The sequence below is a fragment of the Rhinolophus hipposideros genome, assembly GCF_964194185.1.
Source record: "Rhinolophus hipposideros genome assembly, chromosome: 23".
Classification (NCBI taxonomy): domain Eukaryota; kingdom Metazoa; phylum Chordata; class Mammalia; order Chiroptera; family Rhinolophidae; genus Rhinolophus; species Rhinolophus hipposideros.
In genome coordinates, this window is record NC_138069.1 from 22,045,341 (window position 1) to 22,058,270 (window position 12,930).

Genomic DNA, 12,930 nt, shown 5'->3' on the forward strand with positions numbered 1-12,930 from the left:
ACTTTTGATAAAAACTACAACTAAATGTTGATGAATGGAAAGAAGAACTTGGCTCTAATACTTTTGAACTTCTCAGGCTTCACAGATTCCAGTTTTCTGACACTACTGAAGAAGATGCCAGACGTCGAACAACTATATGGCCTTCACCCTAGATACCTCGAGAGGCGAAGGGTACGGGGTCATGAAGCTTTTAGCATTCCAGGAGTCCTGGAAGCTTTGCAGGCATGCCCAAACTTGGTGGTAAGGACCTCTGGTTGAGCATTTGTCTTAAACTAATTGATGAAATAAATTGAAAGAGTGATAGAACATGTTCACTCGCATGCAAATTCCATTTGTAACAAACTTTTAAGCTCCGTTGCATACTTAATAACTTATGATACAGAAATATAAGCTTTGGATGCTAAATTAAAAGCTTTTTTTTTATGCTTGCTTTGGCATTATTTTCTAGGGTGTAGAGACCTCTCATTTGGAATTGGTAGAATCCATTTGGACATACATGCCACATGTTCATATTTTGGGGAAATTTCGTAATCGTAATGGAGCATTTCCAATTCCTCCTGAAAATAAACTGAAAATTCCTGTAGGAGCCAAAATTCAAACTTTACATTTAGTTGGTGAGTACCTGTTTCTTGGCTCACTTGTGACTCTTTAAAATGCCATATAACTGAAAATTCACTGAAAGGGAATAATGAAAATTTTAGAAATGGCTTTGTTGTTTGATGATGGCAAAAGATATGCTTGTGAGACTTGTATAAAAATTTCCTATTAAAGAGCTCTGGGTGGGAGGTAGGGGGGTGAGAGAAATACTGCTTCACAACCAGTCTATTTCCTTTTTTGAAGACAGTTTGAGTAGTTGAAAGTTGTTGGGTTTTTTGTTTTTTGTTTTCAAAGAGCCTGAATCCTGCCCTTGTTCTCTAATATCCACCTTTTGGTCCTAGTTCTACCTTCTAGAGGGGAGTTCTCCAATATGACTTTGAGTGATGTTGAAAATGTCCTATATTGATACTATCCTATATGGTTCCCACTGTGGTTAATGAAACAGAGGAACTGAATGTTTTATTTTATTTAATGTTAATTCATAAAATAACTACATGTAGTTAGTGGCCACTTTATTATACAGCTCAGCTCTAAAACACTGCGGAAAATTCCTAGATCACTCTTATTTTACTTGTATCTTCTCCAAGCAGGAAATTCTGCTATATTCTTCAACCCAGATCCAATGGGAAGTTGCTGCTTCTTTTTTTCCCTGAGAAATAGGGCGGGGGTAGTCTTTTCCCAATGGCACCTTATTTGCAGTGGTCATAGTGTGCATTCTCCATCTAAGTGTTCTTGGATATTCTATCCCAATAATTTCAACCTAAGTAAATGATAAGGGCAAATATTTTCTCAAATTTAATTTGTTGACTTTGGCTTAGGTTGCTGAAAGGAATTTGGAGGCCTCCTATTACTATAGTCTGACTTCTATAGTAATATAGTAATAAATAAATACTTATTAAATGTTTTATTGAACACATACATATTGACCATTTGCTGTTCCAAGCATTATTCCAGATGTTTTGGGGATGATCCCAAAGAACTAGAAATTACCACAACTGAGTCAGGTGGTGAAGGAAGAGCAGCAGGGATGATAAGGAGTAGGCCTTAATTATGTGTGCACAATTATGTGCACAATTATGGAAGAAGAGCAAAGCTCTCTAGCTACCTTTCATTTACAAGATCAAGGAGTAGTTTTGTTAGGGACTTGGATATCTAGTTTGAAATTGGATTTTAGCTGTTACTGCCGAAGTATATAATAATAAGCTCTGTAAAATCAGAGGCTTTGTTTTGGTGTCTTTATATTTACCACGATGTTTGTCACAATTCGTTGCAAATATAAGTACTTGGTAAATGTTATTGAAATGCATTAATTCATTTGATTCATTCAACAGTTTCACACTGTGATGGTGATACAAACGTGTATAGTAAATTAATGAACATGCTGGGGAAGACAGCTAACTGTGTCCTTTGTCTGTAGAATAGATTTGGGGCAAAATGTGGATTAGGCATCGGATGTAGTTGTCTGGATCTGTCTCCCCCTTGCTACTTGGGGTTTTTAATCAGAACTGCCACCATCCTGGTGGATGCTAAACGTCCCTTTGTGGATTCTGCATCTTGAGTCTCAGTCTGCACCCTACTTCTTCTGTTTTTCTCCCTTTGCTTTCATCCCCAGTTTTATTCCCTATCTGTTGCCGTACAGTGAGTCTACATAGTTCAAAGCTAAAGTTAACTATGCTTTTTTGGGAGGACCAGGTTAAGGAGTCATCTGTACAGTGGGAGCGTTCTGTAGTATTTAGCTTTTAAAGAACCGTTCAAGTACTCCAGCATTGCTAGTTACTGTTGCTAATAGACCTTCTATGACTCAAGTTTAGAAGTTTAAACTGGTTTTCCCAACTACCGCTTATTATTAGGTTGGTGCAAAAGTAATTGCGGTTTTTGCAATTTTTAACCTTTTAAACCACAGTTACTTTTGCACTAACCTAATAAATGCCAATCACGCTGGATCTTGGGTTTTCTCTCAGAGACAGGTGTCACTTCCCTGGCTTTTCTGTAGCCTACAGTGTTTAGATTCTTGGGCAAGTTTCTCGAACTGCTTCCTTCCATTTAGAATTTACAAGATTTATCTATCTCCTTTCTTCTTTCATATCTTCTGACTTTTCTTCCCACTCTGCCTCCCCTTTCTTCCAGATATGGTCCTCCTCAGGTACAATTCCTAGCTTTAAGCCACTCATGAATCAGAAGGTTAAAATATCTTTATCAATTTGAAATATTAAAATAAATGACTGGCAGGTTTCTCACTTTCTCGGTGTCATGCTGAAAGGCTCTTACCATACATTTATAAATCCTTAAGATTCATATGTTTGTAGAAATATCTTTAATCCCTGTCTCTGGATATCATCCTGAAACAGTTATATTTAAAGCCAGCTAGTCTGCCTTTGTGTTGAGAAATTTTGTTTTCCCACTGGTGGGACATTGGGCATTGGTAGTCAGATAGTAATTTTGTGTATTCCTTCTACATCTTCTTCATTTTGCTTTCAACAACCTATTTTCATTTGATATCTACTGGGCATATATGTCCTGGAAGGGTGAATTATGAGAAAGATTTAGAATTATGAGGAAGACTTAGCATGTATAAAATATAGAAATACTTTTTAATACTATCTTCCCATGTACCTTTTAGAAAGAAATAACAAAATACTAGTCTGTTTATGGTTTGTTTAAAATGTTCTTTACAAGACTGATTTATACCAATCTTAAACAGACTTTTAATTAGGTAATTTGTTCTGTTGAAAATAGCCATGAAGGATAAATTATCAGCTTGAAAAGTAGACTCTTATACACAGCATACAGTCTTTTAGTGATTTTCTTGTTTATTCTTTTTTTGTATATATGTTTTAGGGGTGAATGTTCCTGAAATTCCTTGTATCCCAATGCTAAGGCACCTTTATATGAAGTGGGTAAGACTCACTAAGCCACAGCCATTCAAAGACTTTCTTTGCATCAGCTTACGAACTTTCGTCATGAGGAACTGTGCAGGTAATGGTACATGGTTCTGGTGGAATCCTACAAATAGCCTCAAGCAAATGCCACAGCTGCATTTGTAAGGGAAATTATATTTTGCTATTACTGTTTATGTTTTGTAACTTAACTTTTGAAGATCAATGTACTTTTTGTTTTAAAGACAGAAGACACATGATTTGTGTTTGACACTATCCCAATGTCTCTACGTATTTCTTATAGGCACTTTTGCATTTTATAAGATTGTTTTAATAGATTTCTATGTGCTTTCTTTGTCTCTGGCCTCCTAGTTATTCTGCATGTAAATAATTATCTGACCTAATCTGCCTTAAAGTATAAAACACTGCTTTTCTGATACTACTTTTCTGTTCAGAAACCTTCAGTGTCTCTGCTTCCCAAGGGTGTTAAGTGGGAACTATTATGCTTCTGAGTTCATAGTAACCAGGGGCCCTCTTGATATCATTTCTGACGTGTTTCTAAGATACACCTTTTTTCCTAGTCAGGCCTGCCTATTCACTGTACCCTGCAACCTTCACCTTAGTTTCTTTCCTTTACTTTATTATCATTTCCTTGTCCTGAGTTATACACTTCTTCCTCCTCTTTACTTGTAAACAGCCTTCAAGTTCTGCCTCTTTCTGCTTCCCTTCCTCTTCTCTTTCCTTCTTTTTTCTTTTTTTATATAGTGTAGAAGATGTTATTTTTGTATTTGATATGTTCCGTCTTTTTATCTTTTTATAATTTTTTCATGTTAGTTTTATCTCCATGTCAAGCACAAGCTCTTTGACCAATCGGACCCTATGTTTTGTGATCATCTATAACACCTAATAAAAGAGTCATTGCATAGAGAGATATTTAAATGACTGAGCTATTTACTTGAGTGAAGCATCAAATTTTCAACTTGTCTTCCCCCCTTACTTATTTTGAGCTCAAAACTATTGAGACTTCAGGGAATTTACAAAAAATACTACGAAAAGGCCTTATGCTAAATAAATATATAGTTAACAGGCTAATGCGTTCATTCTATTAAGTAGAAATTGCAGAGAGCCAATACTTGGCTGTCATTTTCTGACATAGAATTTATAAATTATTTGTTTCAGCTGCTGATTTGAAAATTCATCTTTAAGTCAATTTATATTGTTTCATTGAATTTTTTTTTCACCCTTCCCCACGCCAGGACCAACAAACTCTTTGAAATATGTCCCTCTAGTAACAGGCTTAGCCTCTGCCCGAAACTTGGAACATTTGGAAATGGTTCGAGTTCCTTTTCTTGGAGGTCTTATCCAACATGTAGTTGAAGACAGTTGGAGATCAGGTATTTGTTTTTCTTTAGTTACCAAATGTTTAAAAAATCAATATAAAAAAAATCATTGAGCATTTTACTTTTCTTTTGAGTCTTTTTTTAAAAAAATGCTTATTAGTAATTTCACTTTCTGTCTGGTGTATTTCATGGAGAATAAGTAACCATGAGCGCGAGCTAGTATTCATTTCCTTTTTATGCAGTGTTAAACCTTCCCAAAGTAAATAATACAGGGATAGGCATGTTTTCTGACTTGTTAATACTTACTACTTCGTTAATAACACATATTTGGAATCTTTCTGAGAAACGTTAACAGGGATGGATGTCTGTTGCCCTTTGGTGATAAGAGATATTTTTTGACTTGGATGCCTTAGGCCTACAAAAAAACTCAGGTATTAGTGATGTCAATATCTAACATTTGTTCAGTATTTTATAGTATATAAAATGCTTTTATGTTTATCACTTGGATATAGATCCATCCATCAGATGATGGCTTTTAAAAAGAAAAATCATTTTACTCTCTAAGTCCTTTATATTTTAAATAATGATATGTAATATTAATAGAATGCTGTGTTAATCATCTCATTGCAGCAAAAATACCAAGAAATTTGGCTAGATAGATAGATAATAGTTGAGAACTAAAAGTCTAACTTTGGATATTCAAAGTATAAATGGAAAATCATCAAGTACCATTTATAACAAATAGATATCATTCACAGTGTTAATGATAATGATACTTTAAACCCAACAGAAACGCATAACGTGTTCTTCAGGAGACCGGTCAGGATTGTCCATAGTAACGTTGTTCATAGTAACCCCAAAGTGAAGACAGCGCAAATGGCTATCAGCAATAGCATGCAAAATTAAAATATAACATGTTCACGCAATGGAATACTGTGCAGCAATGAGAATGAACAAACTATAGCTTATTTTTGAAACAATGTTCATGGATGTCATAAACAAAATGTTTATTAAAAGAAGCCATATACAAAAGTGTACATACTGTGTGATTTTATTTATAAAAGTTCAAAACAAATCAGTCTTTTGTGAAAATTCATCAAGCTATGTATATGTGAATGATTTGCGTACTTTTTTTGCTCTACTGAGGGTCCCAAAAAATGTACACATGACTTGTATTTGTCTTTTGTTACCGGTATGTATTATTACAATTTTAATAGTTTTTTCCTTTCTGAAAATGTATATACATTTTTTTGGCACCCTCTGTATAAGTTTAAAAAACATGAAAAAAAAAACTAGTTGAAATTAAAGTAGTGCTGGTCTTATTCCTTATAACATATTGGAGGTTCAACCTTTGGCCAGAAAATGTCAGGATCCCTTTTTTACAATTCTCTCATGAGCTTCTGGCTTTCAGTGAATTCTTACTTAAAAATCTAAATAATTTGGACTAATTTTTAGATGCTATCAAAACGTATTTTTAGAATGACAGTACCTGTTTTCATCTTTTTTAAGGAGATGGCTAGTAGTCATAATTCATCTTGAGATATTAATATAAGTGGAAAAACAAACTTACTTTTAAACAAATAGTTATCTAAAGTGTGTATAAATGCTTTAATAAAAATGCTGTGGTCAAATGAAATGTTTATTGTTTTGTTCCTTTTCTCCTTTAACTAGGTGGTTTTAGAAATTTGCACACTATTGTTTTGGGAGCTTGCAAAAACGCTCTTGAAGTAGATCTTGGTTACCTCATCATCACTGCTGCCCGTAGGTATGTTTCCTCTTCACCTTGTGTCTTTTGTTTAGAATTGTGTGGTTTTCCCTTTTTTACAAAAATTTGGGGGAATGTGTGTATGAAGTTTGATCATGCCTTATTCAGCTGTAAAATACAAAGGAGTTGTTTTACATAGCAATAGGGTTATCACTTAGTGGTAGCCTTATGTCATAACTGATGACCAATTGGTCTGCACTCCAGACCCAACAAGCTCTGAAAGGGTGTGGTCTCATCAGAGAGAAGCAGTCACCTGTCTGGAAGTGCCTGAGAGCCCAACCGAAGTCAAGCACTGATGCTCCGCTGCCTGCAGCCCTCTCGGGAAGTGTTGTTTCAGCCTCTGCGACTATAGGAATTGGCGTTAGTTAGTTGCAGATAACATTTGCTATTTAGAAATCAGTGTTTTAAATCAGCTTTTTCAGTGTCCTGATCTTGTAACACCTTTATATTTTTAACACATTTTCATGTCACTTATGCCACATTTACTGTTTCCTGTGTTATGAAAAGTGCCTCTATTTTCACTTTTATAATATTATTTAAATTGAATTAACCATTTTTCATTTATTCAAAAAGAAAACTTACTTTCCATCAGTAGAATATTAAGAGTATAAATAAAACCATTTCTAAGTTTAATTTAGTAGGTTTTGTTACGTACTGTAGAACTATACTCTTTGTTAAAATGGGACTTAACAGCTAGCATAAAAAATACATTATAGAAATAAAATCAGCACCAGACACAGATTAATCAGATCTCCTTGACTTAATCAGATTTAAGAAAGCATTAGAAAGGATTTAAGACTCTTACTGTGTAATTCATTGTTACTTAGTGTAAGTTCAGTGTGCCACCTAAGATGTGCCCACGTTTCGCAAAATACTCCTTTAAAGGAAACGTCTCTTTAATGGAGGGGAAAACGTTTGCATTTGACACCTCAGTAAGATAAACTTCTTTCAGAGCCTTACATTAGAAGAACCTCTGATTCTGATGGCTTTCATTATACTCTGCTGTGTATCTCTTTGTTTATAGGTTACATGAAGTTCGGATCCAGCCTTCCTTAACCAAAGATGGTGTCTTTTCTGCCCTAAAGATGGCAGAGTTGGAGTTCCCCCAGTTTGAAACCCTTCATCTGGGATATGTAGATGAGTTTTTGCTGCAGAGTAAGACTTATCCCATTTTATTCCCTAGATTGCTATAGGGAACTTACTTGACAAGCTGACACCTGAATGGGGATGTGCCATATTATCCGGACTATTAAGAGAACTTAAGATTTTAGGAGCTCTACTTCTTGAAAAAGAAATTTTTAATTTAAAGTTGAAGTGTCAATGAATTTTTCCAATATTGCCTCAGATTTTAGCATATTATAGAATATGTAGTGATTAACAGCATAGCAAAAAAAGATCCTTATCTACATTTGATACTGTCTCCACTTTGCTGCCCAAGTTTCTTTCCCATTCTGCTTCATTTTTTTCACAGAATGTCATCCTTGGTTCCATTTGTTGAATTTGATCTGCCACACTTCTTGAAGCTTTTGATGGTCCTCTCAGATGAGGTCCCATTCCCTGCCCATGCTCTTCATTTCCATAATAAGCCCGCTGGGGGTTCTGGATTTTCCAGATAGTGTGAGCAGATAATGGTCAGTATTCATTTCATGATGATTGCTGTTGAAAGGCTTGTTCACAGCATTTTCTGGAATGTATTTACAATGGGGAACTCATTCCTTTGTGTTTGAATGCATGTCAATTCATTATTCAAACATTTTCCCCCCACATACATTAGTTAGACATTCAAGAACACCAGCATGTTTTTATTTTTGTAAGAATTAACTATTTCCCCATGTAATTTGCAACAAGTCTTTCTTAAACTATCATACCAAATAGCATTTTTTCTTTGGATCTGATTTGCTTTGTAGAAGACCATAAGAAGGCTTCATCACTCTGCCCAGGGCTTTGCAGGTCAAATAGCATGAGTGTTGTCCTTTTTCATTTCTGACATATGTCCGATTAATAGTCGTTTTGTTTTGTTTTATTTTGTTGCAGTTTTCATTAATACAGGTGAAGGATTAAACATCAAATCCAATCACCGTCTAGCCAATTTAACACGGGAATCACTTTTATTCCATATAGCTTTGAAAAAGATCAGCTTTTCACCGACTTAGCTTTAAAAGGCTAAACTGGTATAGTAATTCCATATAAAATCAGTGCACAGTAAGTCCCCCTTAACGTCCTTGATAAGTTCTTGGAACTGCGGCAAAACAGTGTTCATCTAATAAAACCAATTTTACCCTAGGCTAATTGATACAAACAAGAGTTCCTAAGGCATCTCATAAAGGTTATAACAAAGTGATGTTATTCGAGGACCTGCTGTATTTGGTATCAAGCTTTTCTGTTTTTGAATGAGGTTGCTAACATTCTTTATCTTTCTACAGTATCTGTGTAGTAACTTAATAAGATTATTAGCTTGGTAATTGGTGTTCTTTCTATAATCTTATTTTTTATTCTTTCCAAAAGCTCAAAACTTGACAAACTTTGTATCTTCAAGATAGCCACACTTAGGCCCAGGGAAAGATTGTCTTTGAGAGTTATCTTTATAACCAAATATTTCCCTATAGTGTTTTTCCTCAACACATATTTTCAATAGAAAAACACTTTACCTTTTGACTACCATTATTTTACACTTTTCAATATAACTATTTCACAGTTTCATTCATATTTAATAGACTTTTAGTTTTGACCTTTTTATAAGCTGTTTTTTTTCCTTCCTATTTGCTGTAGTTCATGCATTTCTCCCATGTACATAACTCTCCTGTTTCTCCAAAGACAGCCTAGGATTCTCTGCATCAGAATTGGTGCCAGGGGCTTCTAACAGACTATCTAGAAAGGAGTGAGAGGTCCCTCCCTGCTCACGCTCTTTTACTTACTCATCCTTCTCGGTAGTTTAGTTTTTGAAGCATTGTTCTAGGAGGTGGGGGTAGCCCCTGGTAAAACGTGCGTCACATTTTTGTTACAAAGGGTCAGGCAAAATATAAAAAGAAACATCACCTTCATCCTCCATAAGATGTGCTGATACTCAGATGCTGTGTGTTAGGAATATAAGAAAAGCGACCCAAGGATGAATACTTAGAGAAGGATTCTTTGTTTACATAGATTTATGATCTCTGAGCTTCGTGTGAAGGTGATGGGATATAAAACATTAAAAAGCAGAAGCTGTATAAAGTGGTCTTCAGTGCTGGAGCTTTAGAGAGAGGTGGACTTGAGGCCCGCCTGTTATTAATCATGGGACCTGGGGCAAGTTACTTGTTAAGTTCATTTTTTCCTCATTTGTTAAATGGTATTATCTTTAACAAATAAGAAAACACAGACTTTTTATTATTACAATCACTGGCATTTACAAAGCATTCAGTAATGGTAGCTTTTACTTTTAGCACACCTATGGGCTGAATTCAAAAAAGAAAAAAGATGAGTCCATGGTGATGTCATCAGGGTTTTGAGGGAGTGTGACAATCAGGAGGACCCCAAGATCAGGAAGAAGTGATAGTCTCAAAGGAATGAACGTAAGACAAGGATTTGTCGTGTGAGTCTATAGCATTTATGCAGATAGCGCCCAAGGAACAGGGTCAGTACAGGATTTACCTGATCATAAGGGGAAAGGCAAGTGTAGAGTCCAAAGAGCAAGGAAAGGGGTTTTACCAGGAGGCTAAAGAAAATTGCTCAGCTAAATTGTGAAGGATGGATTAAGGTAAAATCTGCAAGAAATGCCAGTAAATACCAAAAAAGGGGAATATAGTGGAGAGACCATGAACTGTATGGAAAGTGACATTGGAAGAGTTTGGGATAGGTTGGCTGTTTTGAACACGTTCCAAGCTAAAGGTATAAATCTTTGTAACATGCAGGACAGCTTCACCAGAGCAGTACAGTCTTTTCTCTGTACTTTGTGTCAGTTGATCACAAGGAATGTGAGAGGTGTTTTTTAAGTTCCTATATCCAAGTATTATGCTGGACATTGATAATGTAACTGTAATCTAAATAGATGCAGTTTTTTTTTTTTCTTCAAATTTTTGATAGTCAGATGGACCATCCTGGAGAGTAAAGACAGTTGGATGGGAGAAGCGATGATAGGAGACATGGGGTGAAGTGTGATTTCCAGTGGCATAAACCAGGATGGAGGACCCTCTTCTGCTTTACCCACACCCCTAGTCTGTGACAAGGCAGCAGGCACTAAAGCCAGTGGCAGAGAGAGAGTGTGCTGAGTTAGAAGTCCACTTTCTGGGGATACATCAGATTGAGTAACCAATAACACGGGCCCTTCAATGAATCTGAATTCCCAGAGTTTACTCTTCTCCACACATGGGCTCCGCCCCCCCTAACACCCCCCGCTCCAAAAAACATGACCCTGACACTGAAAAACTTACATTTTAACATATTTTTCTCTTAAAAGATAAAACTAAAAAGCACTGTAAATGTGAACTAATAGAATACATCCTTCAGTTTTGCTTTAAGATTTTTGCTTTCTTTTTTTCCTTTTCTTAACAATTGGAAATAATTATTTTCTTACTAGCTGTCCCCTGACTTTTAATATAAAATCTTATTTTGCAAGATAAATGCTACCCTATTCGTACAGAATACCTAACCTAAATTTGTACACGAACCTGAACCTGATGATGGACAGGTGACACAGAATTATCATAGAGAGTGATCATACTGGATGTTAATGTAAAGTATTGTGAGCACTTCATAACGCTTAAGATTTTTTTTTTTAATTGATTTCTCTTTTTAGGCAGAATGGCTAATGCAGATCTGGTGAAGTATGGTTTGGCTGATGTGGTAGAAAATCCTGGTATCATCACCGATATAGGGATGAAGGCAGTCAATGAAGTGTTTTCCTGTATCAAATATCTGGCAATTTACAATTGCCCCCATCTACATAATCCATATAATTGGATCTCAGGTACTGTAGGCTTAAATACTGCTGTATTTTACGTTGAGATAATGCGTATCTTTTGTGTGTGTGCTATGGATTGCATCCTAATATAAAATGTAGATATTTTATGTGGATTATTATTCAAGTTCTGGGAACTTCCGATAACCAAGTTGAAAGTATATTCAGTGCCTCTTTGAACTCCTGAATTTTTCTGCCGAGAAATTTACACTGTCCAGGTTATGGATTCAAGTGTCCTGATCTTTATAGACACTTCCTTGGGCCAGGCACTTACAATGAAAGGTACAAATCATTGCCTGGGATATTATAGTTGTTTTCTTTGAATTACCTTCAAATGACACATCTGAAATGACAGAGTGAGTATATATCTTTGAAAAATACTTTTAAGTGACATATTAAACATGAACTTATAGTGAAATTTTCTACTGCTATAAAATCCTAGGCTTTTTCGGACCTCCCCTCCCCACCTGATCTCCTGTATATACAAGTGTGACCTCTGCCCTTGGTATTTTTCCTCTGGGAGGAGTTCATTTTCCTCTCTAAGAGAGTAAATACTGTTTGTTTCTTTAAAGGCCCTTCTTAAATACCTAGATTCCCAAACTTTTAAGTGAATTCAGAACTAGAGAATTTTCATTGTGACATCCTCTTTAACCAAACCAAGCCCCCTTCACTGACACCTGCAGAGCAGCCGCCTCTGCCGTCTGCGTTGTCTCCCATGGATACTGTAGTTCTTACAAAGCCCGTCCCCAGGCCTCTTTTGGACCTCGGGGACCTCTGCTGACATCACTCATTAGAATGGCCATGTCTCACCGACCAGAAGGGAAATTCTCTCCCTGGGCCAACTGAACCAAGAAGTTACTGGGAAATAGGAACTTTGGGTTGTAGCAGGCATAGATGACTTTTGACAAATAACATTTATTGGGTTTTTGATTTGTTTGTTTTCTTAAATACAGAAGAGTATAAAGAAGAACACACAAAAAAATGGCCTATAATCCTATCACTCAGAATTCCTGTTAACACTTAAAAACTAAAAGTAATACATGCATTTGATAAACAATATCAAACAATACAGAAAGGTACAAAATGAAAAGTCTCCTCTTCTCAAAGGTAACCACCATCAACAGTTTCTTGTATATTCTTCTGGACAGATTATTTTGTGCACATTGCAGCCTATGCATATGTAGCATTTAAAAATGATTTATGTATACAAAAGGAGCCTGCTGAGTATACACTGTCCGTCCTGTAACTTGTCTTTTGTACTAAATATTTTGGAGAGCTTTGTATATTAATATGCAAGCATATTCGGTTCTTCAATCTTTTAATAGCTTCTTAATGTTCCATTAAATAAATACACCAGTATTTCTTTAATTAGTGTCCTGTTGTTGAATAGGTATATAGGTTGTAGAGTGGGTTACATTG

General features: G+C 35.8%; 1 protein-coding gene across 5 annotated transcripts in view; it reads left to right on the forward strand.

Annotated features, from left to right (window-relative positions):
- The window catches only part of FBXO38 (F-box protein 38), a 46,505-nt gene that overhangs the window by 13,131 nt on the left and 20,444 nt on the right, over window positions 1-12,930 (forward strand). For all 5 annotated transcript variants that reach the window (XM_081036004.1, XM_081036005.1, XM_081036007.1 and 2 more), the window contains exons 4-10: window positions 77-240; window positions 449-614; window positions 3,436-3,573; window positions 4,730-4,867; window positions 6,485-6,578; window positions 7,603-7,733; window positions 11,350-11,520. In XM_081036004.1, the coding sequence (XP_080892130.1) occupies window positions 77-240; window positions 449-614; window positions 3,436-3,573; window positions 4,730-4,867; window positions 6,485-6,578; window positions 7,603-7,733; window positions 11,350-11,520 (1,002 nt within the window). The remainder of the gene's footprint in view (window positions 1-76; window positions 241-448; window positions 615-3,435; window positions 3,574-4,729; window positions 4,868-6,484; window positions 6,579-7,602; window positions 7,734-11,349; window positions 11,521-12,930) is intronic.